Source organism: Prinia subflava, chromosome 14 (genome assembly GCF_021018805.1).
Source record: "Prinia subflava isolate CZ2003 ecotype Zambia chromosome 14, Cam_Psub_1.2, whole genome shotgun sequence".
NCBI lineage: Eukaryota > Metazoa > Chordata > Aves > Passeriformes > Cisticolidae > Prinia > Prinia subflava.
The window spans coordinates 8,550,760-8,578,577 of NC_086260.1; the positions used below are offsets into that span (position 1 = coordinate 8,550,760).

General features: G+C 36.5%; 1 protein-coding gene across 5 annotated transcripts in view; it reads left to right on the forward strand.

Annotated features, from left to right (window-relative positions):
• The first annotated feature begins 836 nt into the window (after positions 1-836).
• CFAP20DC (CFAP20 domain containing) overlaps positions 837-27,818 on the forward strand; it is a 69,255-nt gene continuing 42,273 nt past the window's right edge. For 2 of the 5 annotated variants that reach the window (XM_063411782.1, XM_063411786.1), the window contains exons 1-9: positions 844-976; positions 1,969-2,184; positions 5,370-5,457; positions 7,676-7,765; positions 8,250-8,343; positions 10,257-10,329; positions 20,090-20,204; positions 22,069-22,225; positions 25,787-25,945. In XM_063411782.1, coding sequence (XP_063267852.1) covers positions 5,437-5,457; positions 7,676-7,765; positions 8,250-8,343; positions 10,257-10,329; positions 20,090-20,204; positions 22,069-22,225; positions 25,787-25,945 — 709 coding nt within the window. In that variant the 5' untranslated portion in view covers positions 844-976; positions 1,969-2,184; positions 5,370-5,436. Of the gene's footprint in view, positions 977-1,968; positions 2,185-5,369; positions 5,458-7,675; positions 7,766-8,249; positions 8,344-10,256; positions 10,330-20,089; positions 20,205-22,068; positions 22,226-25,786; positions 25,946-27,818 lie in introns of those variants that run through there. The other 3 variants (XM_063411784.1, XM_063411783.1, XM_063411785.1) reach the window with 3 other exon arrangements.

A 27,818-nucleotide genomic window follows, 5' to 3' on the forward strand; every position in this document is an offset into this window, starting at 1 on the left:
TCCTAAAACTGATTTAACTCGTTCCCTTCCTTGGCAAAATCAGGATGGTACCTTCAGGAGGAAAAGGGAGGAAGGCGAGCAGAGCAATGGTGGTCTGAGCACAGCAGGTCCCATCGGGGGCTCAGCCCTTTCAGTTCATGTATTTCATTGTGCCATGACGAGTTAAAAAGGTTCTTAATAATTGCTCTTCGTAGAAACATTAAGACACACTTCGAGGAAGAAAATGGTATTCCCATACTCTTCTGTGAAAAAGTTACAAAGTTTCATGAAGAAATGCTGTGATCAAAAAAGCAGTCACTTCAAGGGAAGATCTTCTTTGACTAATATCTCATTATAAAACCCCAGATCAAATTGGTTCCTCACAACCCTGTTCCCAGAGGTTTTTGAAGCCATCAGGAGGTGTTTGCTCGTACTTGTCAGTGATGTTAAACTAATGGGGCCGTCCTTCTCATAGGGAAAAATGCCAGACGTGCGAGGCCAGTGTTGTTCTTTACAAACCAAGGACTTTGATGTGGCTGTGCGGCTGTGCGGCTGCTGTAGCTCACCCTTCATCCCTTTGACAAAAACAAAAAAAACCAAAACAAAACAAAACAAAAAAAAAAAAAAAAACCAAAAAACCACCATTTTGGACAATGCAGCTTTAAAGGAAAAAGGGCAAATATATATCATGAGTAGCCATGTCAACGACATTTGCACTTGAGGCACCTGCACGGGCCCTGGGTGACACGGTGTCATTTCACACACGCTTGGGGCACCTTGAGGGGCCAGCAGAGGCTCTGCGACAGCCTCGGCCCTTTGGGAGTGACTTGGTGCGGGGCCGGGGACCCCGGGGACCGCGGGCAGCGCGGGCAGCGCGGGCAGCACCGGCCACCAGCGCCCCCCACCCCTGAGGGGCCGCCGGTGAGCCCGAGCTGGTACCGGCCCTCAGGGACCGCCCCGCGCCGCCATCTTCAACCGCCCCGCCGCCCTCACACAGGTGAGACCCGGCGGGGACGGACCTGCCCGGGCTCGGCGGCCCCGGCCCCACTCCTGACCCCGGCCCCACTCCTGACCCCGGCCCGTACCCTCGTACTGACACTGACCCCTACCTCAACCCCAGCCCCGACCCCCGTCCTGACCCTGACCGCGGCCGGGCCCCCATCTGATCCCAACCCCGGCGCCGGCGGAGGGGCGGGGGGCCCGCGGCCGTGCCGCTGTAGCTGCGCTGGGAACGGGGGGGATCGCAGGTGGTCGTGGGTCTTGTGTCAAAGCGTTCTGCGGTCCAATTTTTATAAAGCGAAAGCTTCTATTTTAAGTTATTTTCTCCCCCTTAAGTCTGCACGTTGTGCATAAAAGCTGTGCCTCTTCGCCCGTTGGAGCAGCAGTATTCTTGCAATAGCTTATTAATGGTCTTTCTGCCCATTTATTATGCTAACTTGTATTTTGAGAAAATATATAGTGGTGTTACAAACTCAGCTTTAAATATTTAATATGTGGAATTCATTTGTCTGGGAGATACTAAAACCCTTCATCAGTGATGAACTGCTTTCCCTGGCATGTCCCAGGCACCATAAATCAGCTCTGGCTTTGGGCCCATGATGGTGAGTTATACGTATGAACAGTCTTGGGTCTAAGCCTGTGTGCCCTGCCAAAAGTAGTGCATTCGTGTCATTTTTCAATGCAAATTAGTAGTGTGTGCAAATTCACTCTATTTTGCTTCACAGATACGACTTTGGAATAAAAAAATCTTTAAAAAATGTAGCTTTTCCAACACTGGGATATTGATCAGGAGCTTGTATTCAATAGACTTATGTAAATAGTACCTCTTAAGGCAAGGAGCTAACCATGACTTTGAAGGGTTTTAGGTCTGTCCATCCCTGTTTCTCCTGGATTTAGAACAGTGCTTAGTAGTAATTAGATTAAGAAAGCATGAAGGTCTGTTTGCATTTGCTGTTAGTGAAATACTCTTTTTGCTTGTTACTTTCAAAGGACCAGTTGTTGGAATCTGGGGCTACATAAACACCAAATATTACTGAAATATACATAAGAAGCTGTCATAGAATGGAGATATTTTTGCGGAGTCCTAAGTGGCTTGTGTGAATGGAAGGAATAAGGGGTCCTTTGGATACTACTACTTTATTGTTGATGTAAGAAGCATGGTGAAAGTAATGATCAAAGTCACTAATCAAACCAAGCCATCACAAGGTAAATTCGGACAGGAATCTATTCAAAGATAAATATCTTTCAATGTTGTTTAACTTTATAAATTACATTCTTGATTATTTGTCTTTGACTGATACTTTAGGCCTGTATTTCCAGTTGGACAGACATACTAAAGTACATGGTTCAGGGCAATAAATAAGTTTGATCTGTGATTGAAAAATGAGAAAGCTACTGGTTTATGGCATTTTACAAAGATGTCATAACATACCTATTTATTTCATAACTATGCGAAAGAATGAAGAGTTGCATTTCAAATTGATGTTGATTTTTTTTAAATAGTCCCTCTGGGTTTAAGTATTCTTGATTTTTAGACTTTCTGGAGGGACTTGGAAGAAGGTGAAAAGAGGAAAAATACTGCAACTATCAATTTTCCAGACTGTTCTGTCCTTTAAGAATAGCTTGCTGTAATTAAAGACAATAATACTTAATGCATAATGAAAGCACTTTTTAACATTACCTCAGTAATTACACGACAAATATGTTGTTCACTTAATGGTTTCAGTGGCCACCAATCTTAATAGCCAAGGTAATTTCTAGTCTTCATTTGTAGTAATGAAATTTGGTAAGTTATAATTAAGCAATATATGAGCAAAGATGTTTTGCAATGTCACTTGCAGTATTTTTCCTGCCTTAAGGAAAAGCAAACTGACATTTCACTGATTTCACGGAGGTGTTTACAATGATCAGCTTTGTAGCTGAATGACTTGTCCAAACACAAATGCTTCTAAACTTTGGGTCTAGTTTACCTTCATCTAGTTAGGAAGAGCCACCTGGTTATGAATTTGGTACCTACAACAGTCATCAGTTTTCTGAGTCTGCATAAAATATATTCTGCAAATTAGCAGATAACCTGTCTTGTCTGTATGAATATCAGTTTAAAACACAAGTACATTGATGACAAATTTTAAGCCAGAATACTGGTAGAAGTCCCTGAAAGAGATGAGTTATTTTTCAGTCTCAGAACTTAAAACTTTTTATACAGTGACTTTTAGATCAGAATTCCTTATGTTTATTTAGTATTTAGTTTAATATTTTTCCTGAGATGTAAAAAGGCATAACAGAACTGCAGAATATGTGAGGGCTATGCTAGGTGCATGATGCTTGGCAAGTCTGAAAATGATCTTTAAAGCAAAAGTTAGTGAAAGTGCTTTGACCCAAGGAAAAAGCAATGTATTCCTTTACATCTCTTTCATGTAAAATTAATAATACATAAAAACTGGGCAATGGTGAAATCCTCAGTCCCAGAATGACAAGTGCCTCAGAGTGTGAGTTACAGGGATACACTGGTTGTAAATATCTCCTGCAGGAGGGCTTGGCTCCTGTCTCTCCTTCACTACAGGTCCTTCACATTCTGCTCTGGCAAAGGGAATCAAAACAGGAGGTCACTGAGATTAGTTTCATGCTGCCACTACTTCTCACTAAGACATGAATCATACAATTTTGAGTAGTTCTGGCTTGTTTAAAGGCTGTAGATAATAACAAAGATGGGGCTGCAGACAAAACTGAACAGTGATTTCAGAAATAAGATCTTCGTGTTGAATATTTAGAGAGAAGGAAAAGTCTAATACTCTTGCTTTAGAAATGCACTTTTAAAAAGGTATTTCTAAAATGGTTAGTTCATAAGTAGCTCAATATAACTAATAATGTAGTAATTTAAAAAAATGCCAACAAGTGGGAAATCTGTATAGAAAATGGTCTAAAACGTAGAATAATGCAATTGGTGTTTTAGAAGTGCAGTGACAATATTAGTTAAATTCAATCAAAATACTAATTATAAGTTTTGACTAGGCCTGTTACAAATGCTGGGGGTTTTAAGTTTCATTTTCCTTATAATCAAAAAAATTTAAATGAACTAATATTTCTGGCAACAGCATGGGATAAATTTACAATATCTTATTGTTTTTCCATTTTTATTTACAGACAACTTTATGATTTAATTGTTGCTGATTAAAATAAATGTGGATAATTATCAATAGATTTCATCATACTTTCATAAATGAATGATTATTTACTTTTTCAAATACAATGCTGCTGTAATCCTTTAGATGGATTCATTCTTCATGAACTTGTGCATATTGTCACTGAATTGCTAGTTCATTTGTAGTCATCTATATTTTCATAATTTTTTTTAACTTTGTTACTTTTTGATTATGAGAGCTGAACTGTTCATTGTGAGAGCTGTGTTTATAATCACCTGGTAAAGCATATTATTTCTATTTGTTAAAAAAACTGGTTGCAGTCTGAAAAAATATCCAGTAATTAAAATAATTTAATTCTTTAGTTTTTTGTTCCCAAAATGAACGTGAACGAAGTGTATCAAATAAAAGTGAGACAGAGTCTTGTGAAAGGATTCTTCTGTGAGTTGAGAAGCACTTTCAGTTCTCAGTGAAGGTGCTTGTTGTCTCTTGTGGCTGATTCTCCCTGTCTTTGGAGAGTGACAACTTCCTCTTATGTTCAGGGTCTCTTCACTCTCTGTTGATGCCAGGTGAGCCCCCAGACACTCAGCGTGATCAAAGAGGAACATGGGAGGCTGCCAGTGTCAGTCCTTTCCCCTTCCACTGTTCCTGCTCTATAACTGCAGACATCTCTTAATTCACAGTGACTGGAGCAGCCCTTGGATATCTGAAGTGCTTGGTTTGAGTCTTGCAGTAATCATCCTCAAAGAAGAGTGCTGAATGTGAAAGAGGATAACTTGTCTCAGAAGTCTCTGCCAAATACCTCTAGATTTCTGTTGCAGCTGTTCCATGTTTCTACTTTTCTGTATTGAATGTTAAGCTCCTCTTTAATGGATTCTAATATTTTCCAGTGGGCACTTGAGAACAAAGAACAATAAAAAATGTCTGTTAAAGATGATTTTTAAAGAATGACAGAGTCTTCATTGATTAAAAAATAAGGACTGACATAAAATTACTAGTTTTACCTGGAATATAAGAAAAGGCAGCCCTGAGTATTTGATGCACAAAGAGAATGCTTTCCAAGACAGTGTCAATATTAATATTATTTTCATGTTAACTCTTTTGCAATAGCACTCTGATGGAGTTGAGTTGATGGATTTCTACTCAGAAAAATAGTTTATAATAGTATTCACGTCTTAAAATATGGCTGCAGTGTCATTATAGAACTTTTTTCATGTCAAATCCTATATAATTTGTTTATTTGTTTTTCAGCATAGCTTGCAAGTGTCTTTACTGATTGAGAAGCTAAAATTATTTTCTGCCTGAGAAAGCTGGAAAAATGTTCAGAAACCACTATCAGGTAAAACAGAAGTAATTCTAATTTTTACCCATTTTCATTTCATCTCTGAGAGAGCTCAATTAAAATAACTTATCCTGAGAGGCCAAAAGTCCAGCTACAGGAGTGTTCTGGAGTGTTTAATAATTCAGTATTTTTATAGAAGTGTTATGTGGTAGTGGGTAGCTGCTGATGCTGTCAGGTCTAGAACAGGCACAACATGAGTTTGCCAATGGCTTTTGTTCTTTACCCTTGTGGGCCAGAGAAGGCACATCTGCTTCCATGCAGTCATGGAAGGGGTCCCAGCTCCTGAGGTGTAGTCAGAAAAGGGAGTTGGTTTATTCCCTTGGTCCAGCACGAGCTTGTGACAACAGCAGTGACATTATTTGGAACTTCATTGTCTCTTTTACTCTTCCCTGGCCTCTCTTTCCACCACATTTTGCCTCCCTTTCTCTGCACCAGTCTCATCCTGAGAGAACAACCCACCCCAATTACATTTCCCCACTGGTCCCAGATGTGCTACTTCTGTACCCAAAATTGATGTTTCTGATGCTGTTCCCTAGGCTGTCCCAGCTTTCCGTGGTATTTCTGATTCCAGCTGCCACTGGCTTTGCAGATTGTGCTCCCCGAAGATGCCTCATACTCCCCTCTGGCTGATTGTGGAGTTTGGCAGTTTCTTGCCTAACTTCACTGGGGTCCCCCATGAGACCCAACCATCCTCCACAGCACTTCTGTAACTTTTGTCAGCTTCTTGCATCACTGTTTGTTTGACATTTTCTCATCTCATGTCTGGTATTTTTCCATGTCCTGTTCAGTTTAACCTCAAATAAGGCCCAACTCAAGAGCTGTGCTATTAACAAAATGTGTTTGCAAAGATGGAAGAAAAAGCTACTTTTATGAAGACGGGCTGCAAGCACACACAGCTTGGCAGTTAAAAATCTTCTTTAACTTTTTGAGAGCTTGATCCTTTAGTCCTTAAATAAATCAGGTAACTTGGAAATTGATAGTATACCATATTAAAAAATCATCCATTGTAAGTTTAAAAAATATTTTGTGCAGTTTATGGAATGCCATTTTGAATTTCCTTAGAACTCACTAAGTCCAGTCACTGGGATCAGCCATGTGGCTGGAGCTGCCAGGTGTGTGTGGGCAGAGGAAAATACCTAATTCATATCCAGTGCAGAGTTGATGTTCTCTGAAAAACTAATCTGAGGTGCATTTCTTTTGCTTACCCTTCTTGCTCATTCTGACTTGCAGGCAATTGCTTGGGCAGCTGAGCATAAAGAGAACTGGGGAGTGCAGGCAACTAGAAATGAGAAGGGAATGGCAGAGTTGTAATGATTGATTTGGTCAACCATGCTGCTGAAAAAAGCTTAGCAAACTGTAGGCTGAGTGCATCAGATGTCACAAAAAATGTGACTTCAAATGGCAAAAGTCTAGAAGCAAGTAATTCCCTAAGCAGAGGTGATAAAACCAACCTCCCCAAGAGCCTGTGTTCAGATTCCTTGATGCCCAGTAGGGCACATGCTCTGTGTCAGGAGTTTTCACCTGACGGGGACATCCATAATAATCTTTTATCCAGTAATAATTCTCTGTTGCCTCATGAAGGCTGTAGCCCTTACCCTTTTCATGGTGATACTGACTGGAACAGATCCACTACCAGGCTGCTTAAGTTGGTCCAGAAAAGTTAGTAAATTTTTGTTTGGTCAAATCAGGCTGGAATTTGGTAACTAGTAGAAAAGTTACAGAATACGTAGGTAGAGCCATTCACATACGCAGACAAATGGTGTAAACTTCATTTCCATTGGAAATCAGACAAAACATCCAATCTGCAACACCTTTCATTTTTAGCAGCATGTTTTAAAACTCACTTCATTGGGCAAATTGTAGAAATAGATCTTATCCAAATATAAATTAATCATCTCTTGCATGGTTTTAGAATATTTATAATAATTTTTGTTCTTAGAGAATGACATTATGGATAAAATAATTTTAAATACTCCATAGTATTCCTTCAATTTTATCTTCTGATCCTCTAGTAAAGTCAAGTATTGGCTTCATGAATTGATACATTACAGAAGTCTAGAATTTGTTGTTGATAATTCTGCTGTCTGACTGATCAGTAATAGTGACTGTGGTAGCAGCATGACACAGAGGGATTCTTAGGTTCTCATCTTGACCCTTGATAATTTAGTGCTGAGCATTGGACTGGATGACATATCCTTAAACCATTTTATCATAGGGGGGCCTGTTTGTTGAAATACTCAGTGCTCAAGGCAGGAACCCAGGAGCAAAATGGAAGATTTTTGGCAACCCATCAGCTATATCAAAAGTAAGTTTTTAAAGAAATCTATAAAACCTAGAGTATAAACCAGAAAATGTGAATGAAGCTTAAAATTAGAACGTAATGAGGGCTTTGACCTGACAGTGGAGTTGTCACTTGAAGTTCTGTCATTATGGCAGACTTAATGACTACTTAAATTACTTCTGTATGCCTGCTGCTGACTGAGTTGGCCACGGTGTAATTTACACTTTAAATATTTAGGAAGTAATTTTGGTACTGTGGTAACCAGTGAATTTAGCTTTGCTCACTGAATTGTGAGTCCTGTTTGTCAGCATTATTTGTTCATAAAACACACAAGTAAAGGACAGATTTGTGTGGATTATATTTTTGCCATCAAATGTGAACTAGTCATGCTTGCAGTGCCATCTGCATTTTCTGATTTAAAAAAAAATAGCTTTGCATGTTAGTAGCATGGTTGGTTGTCAGGAGGAAAATTCTCTCAGGATGCTTATTTTATTGTTCCTTTTTGTAGGAATATGACAAAGAACTAAAAGGCTTTGTTTTTGTACTTGAAGGAAACAGTCTAATCAACAAAATGAAGCTACCAAGGACACCTAAACAAACTTGTGAGTATCAAAGAATTAAATGTCTGTGATGTTGTTCTGATAATTACATCAGTCTTATATTGGAATGCAAAACTTAAATTATTCTCTCTTAATCCAAGCATAATTCAGCATAGAAAAAGGGCTTTTTCATTAACTTTTCAGGAGATCAGTTACAAATAAGTAAAACTTAGAGAAATGCCATATTACCATATTAGAGTAAATGCTGCAGGGAAGTTCTAATATGTCCTGATGCTGTCAAGTTCACTTTATACCTGATCCTGCTACAGACCAGTGTCGGATAAATAATCTCTGACTCCATTCAGCACTTAATTCTACTGGCATTAATGAATATGAACTAGATTCCTGTCCCCCTTCTCATTTTACTTTTTAAAGAATTTTTATTTTTGTGTCAGATAAGCACTAGCAGTACAAGGAAGTTACACCCAGATTTCCGCTGTGTTTATGTACTCGGTGTTTAGGGGTAGTGTGGAGTGTTCTCCCAGGATGTGTCACACCACAATAAGCCCGAATCCAAGCAGTCTGCAGTACAGCAATCATCACATGCCTTAAAATCCTTGACTGGGTGGTGCCCCTTGTAAGGCTTGTAGGAGTGAACTGAGCTGGTTTAGAACTGCTTTCTTTTGAAGAAAAATTGAGATGGTGATTTTAAACAAATGGAATGGGAATCTTCTAGTATACTTCTCATGCAGGGTATACAGTAAGACTTCAGTTTTTTCCAATAAATAAAAAAAAAAAAAAAAAAAAAAAAGAAAAAAAGAATAAATTATTTGGGCTGGTCACACTGTAAGGCCTTGAAGTTTAGTCTGATTTTCGTAAAAGAAATTGTCTGTTATCTTCATTATAATAAATAGTAATGCAATGTGTATTTTTGAGAAACCAAACTAATTCATTTTAAGTGGTATAATAAACTACTATAGCAAATAACAGTAAAAAATCAAAAGAAAAAAATTGCTCACTGTTGCTAAACATTAAAATTAGGATTAAGAATTAATTGTGTGGGTAATCCCTGCTAAATATATTTTGGTTTTAAATTTACTTTAGCTAGTGCTGCAATACTGCAGTCAGGTTTCCATCTGTTACCATTCTGTTTCCTTCTGTCTTTGTCTCTTCCTCTCTTGAGGTGTATGTACCTCAAATATTTACGGTCTCCCAGTTGCACTGGAACTCTGTGTACTCTTCCAAAATAAAAGCTACTATATAGGCAAATCTAATTTGAAGTTTTAAGGTGTCATTTGGCCCTCAAAAGAAGAAAGTTCTGATTTGTCATTCTTTAGAAGAGGATCCAGTGTTGCTGTTCAGGCTTGTGAAGTCAATGAAAAGCAGCCTGTATCGTCCCTGATGGAATATCTAAGAAAACAACATATGGTTCAATTCAGACAGCTTTGTACTGTTTTCCCTTGATGGGGAGCTACCTGAATTTTTTGTTTGTTTCCTCAATCAGACTCCTTTGCTATTATTCTAAAAATCAAATGAGCAGTGTTGTCATGATCTGAATTGCATTCTTACCCAAGAGTTCTTTTGAAGTTGCTTAGGAAGATGTACATTATCAGCAACATGAGTGCAAGTTTAACATGACTATAAGATAACCTTGATAGGAAAGAATTACTTCATTTTATAATTCTTATGGGTATTTATCGTCTTCATGGTCTTGGAGCTCAAAAATTGTAAGCTAAAAAAAAAGGTTCCTTTTGTTTTCATGAGAATTCCACCAAAGCCACAAATGAGACTTTTGAAACAATACATTTGTTGCAGTTTGAATTGGATTTCTTCAGGTTTTTCTCGTGTTCATATGTTGTGTGAACCTTGGGAAACAGTGTTGTAGGAGCATAGCATATGGTACAAAATGGAAATGCTGGATAGTGAGACGTGCATCTGCATGCACACAGCACTTTCTTTTTTTTCCCTATTTCTAGTGGGACTGGTGCAGCAATTTCTGACACTCCAGATTTTTGTGCCATTGGGAAAAGACTTCTCCACTGAGTTACTGTAAGATGCATAAAATTTTCTTGAATACTTAAAGTGAATTCTTGATTGCAGTCATTAATTATGGTGGCATATTTTGCATTAAAGCATGGTGACTTGTCAAGGCAATAAAAAGTAATTAAGCTAATGAGATCATTATTTCTTAGATGTTTTAAATACTGACATTCCTTTGAAGACAGAACAAACTCAAAAAACTCCTGAATGAATATTTTGAAAAATCTGAAGAAATGGGACACAAATTTATCAAACATGGAAATACTGGTGCATGAGGACTGCCTGAAAATTCATGAGACTTATTCATAAGAGAGGGCCCTTTGGTTCAGGGCAAAAAGAAATACATATTCTAATAACTGGGGGAGAAAAACACAACCAAACAGATGCTAAGAAGCAAGAAAAACAAATGGGTTCTCAATTGGTATCGTTATTTCCACACTGAAGAAGGAGAGATACAGCAGAAACAGATTTTTTTATTAGTTAGGAATGAAATTATCTAATAGAGTTTTAAACTTGGGCAGTTGTCAGGCTTTGGACAACATTTCTCCCCTAGTGACACCATCTGTTTATATATAAACAGCACAACTCACTCAGCTTTGTAGCATGTAGAATTATCTGGGATTGGATTAACAGAAGAAATATTAGGCCATTAGAAGTCCTGCAAGAAAAGATGGGTTGAATGACATCAATTAAATTAGCAATTAAATTGTGTAAAGAAAGATTGTGAAAGAAGGATTTTATTTTTATTTGACTTTCTGTAAGTTTGCATTTAAAGCAACAAAAGGACAAAACAAGCAGGGTATGTCATGCAGCACACAGAGACCAGACACCAAGTACCAAACCAAAACCAAGATTTGCTTCTCATGGGCATTCTGTAGGCAGGGGCAGAGATTTAATGACAGGTGCAGGAATTCAGATTTTTCTGTAGTGTCATGTTCTGTTTGATTCTTTTGGATATTTGCCACCTTCTTAACAAGAACGTCTTTTCTACTTCTACTATTTTTATTTCTCTCATTGCTTGCTTTTTTTTGATAAAACCATTTTCTATCACCTCTCCCACCCTTACTTGCCTTTTCTCTTTCCAGTTTGGATTTAGACTTGACATTTTCTTCATCTTTACTATGTCTGTCTTATAAAAGCAAATTTATGTCCTTATAATGTTCTTAGGTACTTGTATAGATTTAAATACATGTATTTTGTATTTGCTCTCTCTATATATTTATATAACATATACAATATTGCTGTATAATGCATATAATATAAATAATATTAACCATATATTTTCTCTGTATCTCCAGTTACTTTGAATGAAGGTGTTTATGTTTTAAAAGTATAGTATCAGTTGGTCCCTACGTAGTGCAACTGTATGAAAAAGTTAATAAAACTTCTTTTAAGATAGTTTTAATACTGAGTTTTGTATTTGAAATCAGCTGTAACTTGTTTGTACCTGTAAAGTCCTTCAAGACTTGCAGAATGCACAATGCATTATTTTATCCTAACAGACTTAAGATAATCCAGTAGATAATAAAGACAAGTCCTTCTTTCTTCATGTGGCTGTTGTTCAGTTCCCTTCTTTACAGATGTTTTGAAAGAAATCTCTTGCTTGTTTGCAGACAGAATGTTGAAGGTGTTGTTGCTTCCTGAAGTTTAATGTTCAAAGATGGTTTCTTACACAGCCTGACCACTTAGTGCTGAACCTTTGAGCAGCTTCAAGTGAAAATTGATAGCATGCCAAGTGATGGAATTTACTTTATGTAAAAATCACTGAGAAGTTTTGTAATAGCTGGGCATGAAGCTTTATGTTACATTTCTTGCTTTCCCATTCTGCAGAGAGATGGAAATAGGAATTTAGTGTGAGCCTCATCTTCTTTTGCATTCTGTTCAGTGATTGATTTGGTCAGCAAACAAGAATTTCTTCAAGACTGTCCATCACTGTTGGCAGCTACACTTTCTAACTTGCTGCTATCAACCAGTCATGTAAGATTCCTGCCATAAATACTGAAATGTGCAAACTACTGTCTATATTAGCTGGTTTATCTTTTCTTCAGAGGAAATTTAAATAGAATTTTAGATACTTTTTTATATGGCATGATTAGATGAATACCACCACATTAACAGTCAATGTATTGATCTGTGTGAAAATGTGTAAAATAGATTGTGGATGAAAAATTTGATGAAGCATAATAAAATCACAACTAAGGTAGAGAGCATGTAATTTATGCAGCTTCTTTGAAGCAAATAATAGCAAAGCTATTAGTAATGGTGAATATAGCTGTCTGCTGCAAGTGCAGTTACCAGTTGTTAAATGTTCAGTGTTATGGATTTTGCAACTTTTCTGAAAAAGGTATCTCAATGTTTGAAAAGTATTTCCATGTAAAGGAAACAGCATCTGTCTTGTGTTGTCATTTTTGCTGTAATTCCCAGTACACGTGGGTGTTAATACTTCTGCTTGGCATTTTGACAAGCACTCAAACATTTATTCTTAAAGAACTGTAATGCCATTCATGGTCATACTTTGTTTCTGGTATGGTTTTTCTCAGTGTTTGATATCACATGAAATTAGCACATCTTTTATGGAAAGTTTTACAGCAAAAGATTAGAACAGTTGATGTGAGGAAACAAACCTTGAAATTGTACCATAGTATCAAAAATAAATACAACCAAAAAAGAGTAGACTGGTCTGGTGTAAGAACAAGGATGAGATGCTCAGTTCCTGGTTATGTACTGAAGTATTTTGTGGTCTTATATGAGTTCCCATGTATTGCTCAACCTTTTTCTTCCCAGTTCAGGCATGGTACTTACTCACTACTGCTGCAGCTCCAAAGCCACGCTGCCTCTCGCAGTGACGGCCAGTTCATGCTTCTTCAAACTTGTTTCAATCTTCACATGCTGAATAGCTGTAAATCATGTCGCACAGCTTGTAGCTGGGGATCTCAGTTCCCTAATGAGACCCCTGGGCTCTGACATGAACCCCTGCAGAGCACACATGGCCATTGTCAGTGAAAGCTGCTGCTGCCCCCGGCCCGGATTTGGTGCTCAGTATTAACGAGCCCCGTGGCTCTGCTGTGTCCTTGAATCACCCAGTACCTTATGGACCATCTTTCCAGCCAGAATATGCTGAGGATCACATCATCATTGCTCATTCACACAAATGGTACCCGTGTCTCTTAATTTGTGAATTCTTCCTTGATGTTTGAACCTCAGCCTTTCAACCCTTGCTCAGCTGGCAAAGCACTTTTCAACAGGTTTGCTCAGTTACTATCCCACTGTTCGCAGTCAAATTAGCTTTGCTTGCCACTGCCCTTCGCCAGCTCCAGAAGGCATCAGCTCTTGTTATATTCTGAATTAATGCAAACTCTGTAAGAGTTTCAAACTCTGGAACACACCTGATACGTTTCTGTTGAACTTAGTTATGTGTGAAGGAATCTGTAGGGAAAAAGGTGTTAAAATCTCTTTTCCTGAAGTGGTTGTGCTTGCTGATAAGAAATCATATTACAAGGCCTGGGAACAGTACAGTAGAATGTATATATTTTGGTACCATATTTCCTGTTTTCAAACAGTTGTTTCTATAAATGTAAGCTTATTACTTTGAGATTTTTAATAACCACAACATAGATTTTACAGGCATGGCTAATTTATTCATAGATACTGTAACAGTTTGAATTTATGTGAATTAGATGCTATCATAATCAGTCATCATTTTAGCTTTGCTGACAGAGATATCATAAATTATTCATGTTAACCTAAATACCCAGTATGTTTTCAGATACAGAACAATATGAATCTTGGTTAGTCTTGCAAAACTTAGACCAACTTCTTAAAATTCAAAGCAGGACATAGGTGTGAATTCTGTTATGTACATCTGAAATTATTGGAAGATTTGTATATACAGACTGAAGGTAAACTTTATTGAATAGATTTAGCTGAGAGATTATTTGGAATTCTGGTATTTAGTAGCACGAGACATGATTCTTGATTTTTTTGTGAAGCAGGAGTAAAATACAGAAACATTCTTAGAAGTATTAGGGTATGTTAAATTTCATAATTTACATATCAGATTTAACTCATATATTTGAAAGTTAAAAAAATTTAATAACCTTCCCAGTCATCACATCTTCTAGAACTTTAGATGAAAGCAAAGTACTAATTATATATATTTTGGTTGGTTGATCAAGGTAAATAATATGAGGTAAACTGAACACTGTTTCTATTTGGTTGGTAGGGTTTGTTAGTCGGGATTTTCATGTGCCAAATAAAGTAAATTCTGTTAGCAAGAAAGTTAATTCTGTCTTTTTAAAGGGAAGACTTCATAGTAATTCTTAGTAATTAGAATCAATGGTTTAAATATGAGAAATGTGGTTGTATTTAAGAGAACTATTACATTAGCAGGTGCAAATATGCTTCCCTTTGTCTCAGAAGGATGAATGAAAGGATGGATTGTCTCTTTAGAACAGAAAATTCATGAAAATAATAACAGAGTGGAAAAAATAACAGCCAGTGAACTTAAAAAGCCAACATAACTTGCTGCAGGCATAAATAACAGCATAATAGAGGTACTTGGTTTAGATTCTGGAAAATAAGTCAGCACTACATTTTCTACATATTAATACTCATTAGAGTACTTTGTACTGAAAAATACAAAACTACTAACTAGAATTACAGTTTTCTAAATTATTTGGCAAAGCTAGCCATGCTTCAGAGGAACACAGCATTGTGCCGTAAAATGGAATTCACTAAATACTTGAAAATAAGAGAAGGATGAGCTTATTTCAAAACCCAAGCTATTAAAATATTGATAGAAGTTTCTAAAATACATCTTATGAATATTAGTGAGCACTTCCAGAATGATTTGTGAAACATGTGGAGCTGTAAGAGTAATTAAACTTTCACATGAACTTATTCTTGGTCAGCAAAAATACTAGGTCATTTTTTTTACTTGGAGAATTGATGGCAAATATGTCAGTATCTTGTAGGGAGAGGTCAGGATTCACCATTTCTTTATACCTGCTCATATTTTGAAAGATATCCAACAACCAGATTTGAAAATTCTTGTTTTGTGCCCGCCCCTTGTGTTATTTCCTCTTTATGGATACTGGTTAAGGGCACTTTGTGGGTTTTTGTCTTAATGGTCTCCAGAAAAAACACTATCAATAGGAAATTCCAGTACACAATACAACTTGTTCTCTAAGTCTGGTGGCATCTTCCAGATCTCTTATTTTGTGGAGATCTGATTGATTTTCAGTGTAACTACATCTGTTTTTATGAGGGCAGGGTAGAGTGCTCTGGATTGCAGATCATCAGGCAGCCACTTCAGTAATGCAATATCTCCTACAAGACCAATTTACAAGTAGCACATAAAATAAAATGTATATGAAGTACACAGAGCTCCTCAATAAGGAAACTTGAGAACCTGAAAGCATAGCAAATCAGCTGACAATTGCTATTGCTTTGTTTTCTGTCTTTAAAGTGGAGCTGATGATGATGATGATGCTCCTATCTTATGTTTAGGAAGCACATGCCTTCTATGGAAAAAATGGCACTACAGTTGTTAAGTATTAATATACTAATGTACTAATAGTGAAGCATTAGCAGAGAATTCACTCCTGATTTTGACCAGGATACAAGGAGATTTCTGTTAGTATTAAATCACGTGGGAGTTGCTCTTAGCTTAGCAACATAGATGTTTTTGTGTTTGGTAAAACAACCTGTTTTCGTGTTTGGTAAACTTCCAGGTTACATCATTTATAAAGAGAAAAACACTTTCATTTGATGACCAAGTGATCCTGACAAATGAAGCATCCCTCAACGGTTCTGTATTGTTTTTTCGAAATTCATTTTTAGCCTTGAATTGAACATTAAGAAATGGTTATAAATTATTATCCATACAGAAACAAAGTGAATAGGCAATCTGAGCAGATGAATCTATCTTTGCTCTTGGGTAGTTGCTACCATTTGCTTGCAATCTCACTATAGTTACCATTGTGAGGAAAATAGTCAATCAAATTTGAAGATGTAAAATAAAATTGAAAATCGAATTGGAAGGTAATTTTACTTTCAAATGGTTTGCAAATGTAGATGTTAAGTGTGAAATGAATGCAGTTAATGACCATAGCTGGAAGACTTATGCACCTGCTGATCACAGGAATATTATTATAAATGAGGTTGATTTTCTTGTTGACTACCTCATTTTTCTCAACATGGTCTCATTACTTTTCTATCATGTCTGACCCTTGGATATAAATACTCAAGCACAGACATAATAAAAATACATTAACTCCCATATAGATCTTTTAAATTCATTTTTGAAAATCAAGATGTGTGCTGCAGATGTTTCTTGCCATTGTAGGTTTAACATAAGTTCTGCTTTTGAATAACAGGAAAAAAAAGTTGAGTTTCACCAGAAGTACTCTGGAGTCATTTTGCAACTGAGAAATCTGACATTCTAGCTCCCGTTGTCTAAATTATTTCAGAAAAGAGTTTCTCCAGATCTTTCCTTTATTTTTATTTTCCTATAATCAATGTAGTTGAAAAGTCTGAAAGTTACACTCACTCTTAAATAATTATCTTCCTTCTCCTGGGAAATGAATTATTTTATATAACTTTAAGGACATCTTTTTTAATTTGCCTGTTACACTGTTTCACCTACTTTTGCCCCGTGGAAACATAAGTATTTTTATTGTTTTAAATGTATTTACGGAAATAAATTACACTTTTTTAGGAGTGATTATATCTATTCATCTCAGGTTTGCCCCTTCCTTATGGCACATCTGTCATCATAAAAAGTCTTATTTTAGACTTATATGACAGAGTCTGATGTAAATGTATGTCTTTTGATCTAAATAAATATGTTCAGTGTTACATTTTGGAGTAACTGAGCTGTACATTTACCAATGGCCTTTCTATAACAAGGTACTTATTTTTTTCATGAGGCAGAGAGATAAACCTATTCATGTAAGAAATAAATAATAAAATTTAAACATATAGAACTGATAGTATAGAGTGAGCTTAGGTTTTATTGCCAGTTGTTTGGAGATATGCATGACTTAATTCTAGGCTCCTGCTGCTCTGTTATAGCCTCCTTTAAAGCAACATTTTCTATTGAGAATTATGCAGTTTGAGGTTCAGCAGGGATAGCATTTTTGCTTCTCAGTACTCAGTTTATTGCAACTGCCTGGTTTCTCAGCACAATTGCTCAGCTCTACCTGTAACCAGGAAATCCAGGGAGCTTCAAGCAACTATTGCTCCAATACTTTGGACTTCTTTGGTGCACCAATTTTTTTAACATTTCTGAACACCCAAGATTTAGCGTGAAGAGTTTCTGGAAACCAGATTTGGTTTTTCACCAAAGGCTAGATGGGAAGTAAAGTGACAGGTGGAACTATGCCTTACTCTTGGTCAAAGGCATATGTGGCCTATTTGCTGGTGATCTTAAGGGATTTACTTCACATCTTTCTTAAACTTCTTCAAAAGTAAGATCAAGCCCAGGTACCAGCACTGTAAGACACTTGGAGGTTTTCTGATGAAATCACTTGATGAAATCACTTTTCAAGGACTTGATATAATTTTTCCATTCCTAAAAATATGTGCAGCTGATTCTGGAATCTCTCATGTCAAACAGTAGCAATAGTGAAGATATAATGTTTTTTTCTTGGCATGATAGTGGAATTTCTGCTTTTCAAGTGCATGTGATCTATAAGAGGATCTGCCAGTCTTTCAAAATGAAACAGACAGTAGAGTCTTCCACTTGGTTTTCATTTGCCCACCCATGTAATGAGCATGAATGGATTAAACCTCAGGTTATCTGCAAGGGAGAGGAAAGAATCAGCAAGTTCTGGAATGCTGGTGAACAGTTTGGTTTGAATGATGGTCTTAAAGACTATGGAGGAACAAGAAGGTGTTTATGTATTTTTATTGCCTGTACTGGTAGAACCTTTTGATGTTTGCATACTTGCAGTATATTTTGTACTGTCCTTGCTTAAATTCTCAAATTGGCAAAAATAACTAAACTGTGTAATTTGCCCCAGAGTTATGTCCTCCTAAGTTGACCTGAGGAAACCTGTGAATGTTTTAGGGTGTTACTCTGCAAATTTTGGGTAATGCTATTTCATTATTTAAGCTACAGGTATAATACAGGTAGTAGTTAGCTAATGAAAAAGTGTTTTCAGTAAGAATTTTTTTAAAAAAAACCAAAAACAAGTTTGCAGGGCAGTCTCACTATTTTGAAGTAAAACCCAGCATTTGAATGATTATGAGTAATTACTTTCAGCAACACTAAGTAGTGACAAAAAGTTGTTTACTATAATTATTTGTCATCTTCTCAGAGGGGCTGTTAATTACAGAGAAATACCCATCTGTTAGAAATAGGCTTGTTCAACAATAATTAGTAAATTAATCTTTGTTTCCCCATACATTAAGCATATTCTCCGATTGCAGCCTTTAAGGTAATATCTGTGCTCTGGAGTGTTAAGGGAGGACTATTGGAGAATGTCAAGGTTGTGTTGCTGTTGTGGTTTAACTGCAGGAAGCAGCTGAGGCACAGCAGCCCCTCTCTCTCCTGAGGAGGAGAATACACAAGGGGAAAAGTGCAAAAACATGTGCCTTGAATAAAGACAGTTTAATAGGGGTAGCAAAAGCTGCACATGCAACCAAAATCTAAACAAGGCATTGGCTCCTTCCCGTGGGCGTGCTGATGTTCAGCCATCTCCAGGAGCTCAGGGCTTCATCCTATGTAACGGCTACGTGGGAAAACAATGTAGCTCTTAACTTTCCCCATTCCTTCTCCTTCCCCACGGTTCTTACTGCTGAGCGTGGCACTGTGTTGTCTGAAACATCCCTTGGGTCTGTAGGCATCAGCTGTCCTGGGGGGACTGTGTCCCCTCCCAGCTCCTCATACACCCCCAGCCTCCTGGCTGGTGAGATGAGGTGAGGAGCAGAAAAGGCCTTGACTGTGCAAACAGTGCTCAGCAGCAATGAAAACATCCCTGAGTTACCAACACTGCTTCCAGGACAAACCCAAAGCACAGCACTCTCCAAGCTACTCTGAAGAAATTTAACTGGCTCCCAGCCAAAACCAGTACAGCTACTAACGAGACTTGAATGGAACAGAACATAAAAATGACCCTCTTTATGAGTTTAAAGGAAGCCTAATTTCTTTTTGTGACCATGGCTGTGGTCTGAATTTATTAGAAATGTTGAAATTCAGTGTCCTTGGTATCACTGTGAGATGACCTAAATAGTGAGCAATAAACTTCTGCATTATAATTCACCTTTGAAGATACGTCCTCATGAAGTAAAACAGACAGACAATGTATTGTGTTTACCTTTAAGCTGAAAAAAATCTATATGCAGTGACAGAGGCATTTTTAGGAAAAGAAAGCAAATAATGTTTTTCTAGTTAGCAGGCCCCAAGACAGCATAAGTTAAAGGGGCCAAAACACATGTTATTATTAAAGGCTACTGGGTTCTCAGTTCATACAAATTGAATTCTTTCATATTCTGAAGGGCGGTGGAAATCTAGCAAAGAGTGTAGACTGTTGAAATGAAATTAGCGTGTAAAGTGATTTTATATATGCAGGGATATAGCCACGAAGTTTGAATTGGAGAAAGAAATCTCATTACTCATCTTGTAAAAGAATTTTTAAATTCCATATTTGCTGCTACTGACATAAAGGTTCTGCACATGAGCAGGTTTTTTTTAGATTTCCCAAAGATACTGGATTATTGAATTGACAAAGATCTGTTCCATTCTCTCCTGACTTTTCTTTTATAGGATAACTGATTTTGACAATATTAAAAGAAGATTGTATTTGTCAACAGTCCACAAGGAGTTGTCTGTAACCCCTCTGCATGCAAAGATTCCTCTGTTTATGATCAAGCGCAGAATAGTAGGTACCTTGGGAATATTCCGTGGGCTGAGGTTGAGCATGTTTTCTAATCAGAAATGTTTTGTGTACATTATAAACTTTTTGAAATTATTGCTTGGTTTAGAACTCAGCTCCTACTGATTGAAGATGCCTGTGTATGTCCCCTTTACCAGATGGCAGCAGAACTCCTTAGTGCTGTACCTCTTCTATCCTTCTTCTTCTATTAGGAATTGATTGTCATTGTACAAAATTACTGCTGTTTGTGATGTGTCTTCACCTCTCCTGTTGATCCAGCCTCTATAAAATTCTCTGTGTCCCTGATACTTCTTCATGATAGTGCTCCTGCTGGCATGTCCCTTCTCCCCTAGTGACCTTTGATGACATTCACTGGAGCTGCAGGTAGACTGTAGCTGATGGCTGCTTTCACATTCTTCAGGTTCTTCCAAATTCTGGCATCTATAGAACCATCTATACGTCAAACTGATGAAAACAAAACAGTAACCATTATCTTCTCCTGGTTCCTCTCTCCCATGCCCAGCCACAACATGTGGTAAAAGCTGACAGGATACAAAGCCTGATGGTTACCATATAACCATGTAAGGACTGAGTCTCAAATACTGCTTTAGAAAGTAAACTTGATATGAGAATAGTTAGATTTCAAATATTTTAAAATATATATTTACATGAAGAAAATTAGATAACAGTATACTAAGCAGTTGTGAATTTAAGGCTAGACATGAGAGAGAATATTTTACAAAAAAACCCTCTGAATTTATAACTTTTTTGAGATAGGTTAAATGAAAGCAACTGTGGTAACTTAAAATTGAGGAGTGTTCTGCTTTGTGGCAAGAAGTAGTTGGATTTGTTTAAAATGAATATGTGTCAGATCATACCCCTGAAGTTGCTGTTGATTCAAAATCCAGTGAAATTAAAATATTTTTCTTCAGTGTAATTTCTGTTACTTGGTGTCAGACTAGTACAGGTATTTCAGGATTAGCGTGTGCATTAATGTACACCAAGTTAAATTCAAGCAGAAGATGAACTTTAGTTATATATTTTAATTAAGATAATAAAGCATGAATCAGATATGTCTAGATGCTCTGATCATTTATAATGACAAAATATTTTAATATCCTTAATGCTTGACCAACCTTAAAGAGTAAATCTATATTCCTTAGTGTATCTGAAGAAATATCTGTCTCTCTTTAATGGTTATATGCCTTTTTATCATTGCTTTTGCTTAAAGGAGGGAGCATACTTCTTCCAGTGATTAGATAGATCTTTTACACAGCTCTGATAGTTCAACTTACTGTATATACAAGCTGATTGTTATTATCAGCATGAGGGGTTGTAAATCAGGATATATAATAAGTTGTTTGTTCCATCAGCAGAACATAGTTTGCATTTTCACATGCTACCTTTCTGTATTGTATTCCTACAAATTATTCTATTTTTCAACCTCATCACTAGAAGTACCAATTATAATTAAATACTGAATTTTTCAGTCCATTGCTTGATGTCCTCAAAACAAATATTACTTCCCTTCCAAAATTTCAGATTTAAGACCTGAACAGTAATGTATGCAACCAATTTTTTTCTAAAAAATATTTGCTATTTGGCAATTAGGAGCAAATATTTCTACTTTGACTTTATAAGGAAATTAGGCATGTACAATCATTGTGGTTTTACTTTCCTTTTCCCTTAAAATTTCAACTACTGATCAGCTAGATTTTACACATGAGTAATCATATAAAACATATTACAGTTCTGCAAATTGAATGGAAACTGGCACATGTCTCCTCAAGACCATCTTGTTTATTTGTATAGAAGGTGTGTTAGCCTCAGCTCATGCTCTTAACTAAAGAGTATTGTTTCTCTTTTCTAGTGGTGCAATATGTGCATTGACTTGGTAACATTTACCTATGAAATATTCAAAGGAGCTCTCTTCCGATCTTTGGATGGAATTATTATTTCAGCTAACTGTAAGCTAAGAAAGATCTTCACTTTAAAATTCAAGCCAAAAGATACAGCTCAGGAAGATGGTGTGTTTTAATTACTATCTAGTCTTAATCATAACTGTTCATGTTATAAAATCAAAAGCTTCTTGTTCATCAGATTGGCAGTTTGAAGGATTACATGATTTCTTAAAAATTAAAGTGGTAGTACAGCATAGTAAGTCTGCTAGTGTTGGACTTAAGGCAACTAATTAAATTTATGTGTACTCCTGTGTTTTAAACACTGAATTCCTTAGAAAATTTTTACTGAAGACATTCTGGCAGTATTTATGAAGTAGAGAGCTTATTTTAATGAGGGTATCTTGTGCTGATAGGAATCAGGTTTTGGCCAAGAACAGAATATCTGAGAGGAAAGAGAAGTACTGAAAACAGCAACATTTGCTGTTTGTTTTCTTAATTTTGGATGTTAGTAGCTGATGAAAGTTTTCTTATTGAAATAATGCAGACAAAATTCTAACAAAACATTATATGAAACAGAGCTATGAAACTATAATAAACACCTCTGATCATGTCCAGTTATCCTAATGTGGCCTTGTTTATTGGGAAAGTAATATTGGTGGTGAGCTGAAAAATGACAGGGTTTTTTGCAGTAGATCCGGATATTGGTCAAAGTTTACCAGTCTCCAAGCTTGCATCATAATCCTGAATCATCATTTTCCAAGGAGAGAACTTCATTTCTCACTGCTTTTGAAGTAATAGAGGAGAAATTTCAAAAGCACAGCTGGCACTTTCTTATATTAAAGGCACCCCTAGGAATAGCTCAGCTTCTGTTTCATTCAAATTTTCATTTTGTGGCTTTTAAGGAAAATACCTGATAAAACATTTCTGGTTTCAGAAGGAGAGGTAGTTAACAGTGTTGTAAGTGTAGCAAAATGTATCTTCCATTTGGAAACACTAAACCAATAGGGGAGAGTAGGCAAACCTTGTGATTACTCCCCTGATTTTTTGTTGGTAAGATTAAAAAAATATCAATTAAAAAATGTCTACAGAGAGAATATAGTAAATTCTCAACAGGATACTGCAGTTCAAGCTCTCACTGGCATTCATTTAATTTAATTCCATTGGTGCATTGTTTTTCCCCTTCCATTCTAAACAGCTTCTGAAATGTGCTTAAATATTCTAAATGAGTTCCAAAATTCTAAAATGCAGTTAACATAATGAGTTGACAGCTTTAATAAACTGTATGCATAGTAAAATATTACACTTTTAATTACTTCATTATCAATTCTATGATTATTACACAGCTGGTGGGCATTAGTACTTTCTGTATGCTTTTGAATTTCCTTATCTAGGAAATTCATAGAATCAGAATAATGGAACTGTTTAGGTTGTAAAAGACCTTTAATGTCTTTTGAGTCCAGCTGTTAAGCCAGCGCTTCCAAGGCCACCACTGACCCATGTCCCTAAGAACGCCACCCACATGGCTTTCAAATACCACCAGGAGTGTGACTCCAGCACTACCTGGGCACCCTGTTCCAGGGCCTGACAACCCTTTCCTGAAGAAAGTGTTCCTAGTATCCAGTCTAAACATCCTCTGTCACAACTTGGGGCTATTTCCTCTTGTGTTGCCGCTTGTTACCTGGGAGAAGACGCTAATACCTGCTTCTCTACAAGGTCTCCCTTCAGCCTCCTTTTCTCCAGGCTGAACAACCCCTGTTCCCTCAGCTACTCCTCTAAACTTGTTCTCTAGACCAATCTTAAATATCCATTACAACTGAAGGTTTGGCTGAATTAAAATTATTCTATACTTCATACCCAATGAAGAACAACTATAGTGAGATTTTTTTGTTATTATTAATTAAGTTTCAGATAACAATTACTCTGTAATAAAGCTTTTTCCTCTCAGAATGACTAGACCAGTTAGCTGGGCTCCACTAAATGCAATGACATTGCAACTTGTATTGAGAGTTGTCATGCTTTGACCTCAGCCAGCAACTAAGCACCACACAACCACTCACCCCAGTGGGATGAATAAAAGGACCAGAAGGGTAAAAGTACGAAAATGGATGTGTTGAGACAAGAACCCCTTAATAACACTAAACTGTAATGACAAGGAAAAAGAAAGAAAAACAAGATAAATAAAACCCAAGGACAGTGGTTTTTTGTTTGCATAATTTGTTTACCACCAGCAGCTCCTCCCAGTCAGCTTTTCCTCTATTTGATATACTGAGCACACTGCCATGTGATCTGGAATGTCCCTTGGGTCAGTTAGGGTCAACTGTCCTGGCTGTGTCCCCTCCCAGCTTCTTGTGCCCCCTGCCATCTGCTCACTGCCAGGGCAGCTTGGGGAGCTGAACAACAACTGACACATCAATATGTTACCAGCACTGGTCACATGCCAAATCCAAAACACAGCCCTCTACCAGCTACTGGGAAGAAAATTAAATCTTTTGCAGCAGAAAACAGGACAAGGGTCAAGTTCTTTGCTTCAGACTCCTTGGTGTGGTAGAAGTACTGATTTCAATGAGTGTGTTACTCTTGTCAAGTAGCAAGTATACAGTATGTTTTGAATTTTTAAAATGACAGTAAATGCAAAGGAGAAATCCCATATAAGAATAAATTATTTCTGTATGAGATCATTGAGATAGAAGAGGAAAGAATTAATCTTTTCTGCCTCATGACACTGAAGCATACAAGCTTAAACTACACCTAGTTTCTTGTTTCCATAGTGATGCAGAACTTAAGTATGGGTTTTTATCACTAAGTATTGCCCAACAGTGATAAATAATGTACTGTCTTGGCAAAAAAAAGATTGAAAATGTATGTCCTATACTGAAATACAACATGGGACATTTGAATTTTTTTGTTCAAATTGCAATTCTTGATCCCTTATTCGTGTCTGGGTTTCAGGTTGTATTTTCCTCTTCTTTTCCTTGGAAAATGGACTAATTCATTAGCTTATTATATTCAAGCCTTCTAAAATTTAGAATTAATCTGTTTTGTAACATCAGGAATGGTTCTGATATGGATTCCTTTCTTTGTAGAGAGCAGCTTTCATAAACTGGGTATCAAAGGGAAAGCAGAGACAATCAGTTCCTGTTCTACTAGTGCCTGTTGTCTCAAGAATACATAGGCTGACAGCTTTTTAGTTTATCATGAAAATGTAACGGTGTCCAAAGTTTGGAATTAAAGCTTGTTAAATTCTTTATTTGTATATATGGGACTTCTTTGCTACTTCAGTCCCACAGACATGAATACATTAGTTGTTCATTTAGCTGTTCATTTTATCTGAAAATCACTATATCGGTGTTACAATTAAAGCTGAGTTGTAATAAAAATTAATAAAATGTATTTAGTGATTGTTTTGTTTGCTCTCTTGACAAATCAAAGAAGTTGATTTTCTATGGCTATTCCAGTCATTAGTGTATATTTCTTTACCTGTATTCAATTTTTTTGGCTTAAAAGTATGCACAATATAATTTTAAAAATTGCAATAAAAAGTGACCAATTGCAGCAAATTTTTCAAATTACCGTAATCCATTCAATTTTATAGCCATATAAACTAAAGTATATGTAATCTACCAAATAATATGAGTCAAATTGAATTCCATGGTGTCTTGAAATAAAGCCTATGTTTTTTCATTCTAGGTACATGCATTGTCACAACTGGCCCATATGAGGCCTCAGATGATATTCCTCCAACCTGCCAGCTCCATTCTGATGTCCCACAAGTTACACAAGTGCTGAATATAGATGAAATCCAGAAACCAGAAATAAAATGTAGGGAAAACGCAGTGCAAGAAACAGGTATTCTGATGTATTAAAATACTGTGAATACAATCAATACAGTATGTGTACAATTGATTGTTTTGTAAATATCCTTGTTAAGAGTTCCAGTGTCTTCAAATGAAACATGACAACTCTGCACACCTGTAGTGCCACAAGAACATAGACACATATGTCTGTTCTATAGTTTGAGATCTGTGTGGAGCTTGAACAATTCTAGTTCAAGCATGGGATTTATAACAATATTTGAGATGTCATATGAATGTACATTGAAGCATTGTACAGTGAAGTTGTTACACTTCTTTTTAAAGTATATACACATCAATGAAACTTTTCTGGCAATATGACCATGCTTATACTCTGAAAAAGGAAATTTTGTCTTATTTGGATTATTTGAATGTTTCTTTAAGCTACAAAATAATAAACCATATAATTTAGACTTTGACATAGAAGCATTGCATAGAAGAGATTTATTAAAGAAGCTGGGCAGTCGTGTGCTACAATACAAGCTACTGGCTTGGATAAAAGCTATGAGAAAGCAAAGAGAGGATTAAATTCAAAATTGTTGTTATTGCTGAAGGTTGACAGCAGGAGACCTCAAAAGTTTTTGTTCTAGTCTCTGTATTGTTTATTATAGTTATGAATAATTTCAAAGAGAAGTGAATAACAGGGAAGCAAAATTTTGTTATGATACAGATACTGGTTTAGTAAGGAATAGGGTTTCAGAAAGTTTTAAGCTTGTGAGATGGGAAATCCCATATTTACTTTTTCCTGAAAAACAGAGCAGGTAACATGCAGGAAATATCACAATTTTCAAAGCAAGGTTTTCAGTTTACTGGTTTTATGTCTTGTGGCCACCATGTTGAAATATTCTGGTCTAGGGACCACTGCACAGGCTAAGTGTGGAACATGACATCACTTAAAATCTAGCTTTGCTAAATGCAAAGGATTGTACATTGGGGAGGAATGATAGCTGCAGTTAAGCTTTAAAGGATCATATTAAATGAATCAAGGTAGGCAGGTTATCAACACCATAGATACCGCTCAGTAGAAGTTTCAGATTTTAATATGTTTTAAAAAACTAAGTAGCAGGAAATTCAGATTCATAGGAAATGAAGAAGATATCAAACCTTAAAATCATTTTTGCATTATTATCTGAAATACTTTATACATTATCGGTTAAACCACCTCAGAAAATACCTTACAGACCAAGAAGTGATTCAGGAAGAAGCAGTGTGAATGAAAATCTCTCACATAAGATATGCTGAAAACATTAAAAATTTACATAAGGGCATTTATGAAGTAACCAGTGATACAAGGGACATTCAATAAAAGCTGCTTTTCTTATCTCGTGGCAGAAAAACCAGACATCATTTGATGTGATGATGCAGTTGAAAATTAAAAACTCATAAAAGAAAGTGCCATGTTACACAGAATATGATTAAAATATTGAATCTACTGCTAAACAGGCTGGTAAAGAAATTGGTATATTCCAAAATCAGTTGGTAATTTATATGGGTAACAGTAATGTTGTATTTAGCAGCAAGTAAAAATATGAAGAGAAAATTCAATTTTGTACTTCCAAGTTTTTTCCAACCTTACTCTAAGAGCTGTGTTGAAGGCAGATGATTTCAAAAATCCATACTGAATTATCTTGTGCTATTCCTGAAATGTTGGATTTTGGCTTTGAAGCTGAAAGTTAGAGAGATTATAACTCTCTTCTAGACTGGCATTTCCTGTGTTTTTATGTTTAAGTTGGCATGTTTGCTTGAATAAGATCTGTAAGCCAAGAATCAGTAGAAACTGCTTTGTAGATACAAATGCCAAGATGTGAAATTGCTTAAATAGACTTGGGTCAGACAATTGAGAGCTTTTTAATAAAGCTGTTTTTTTG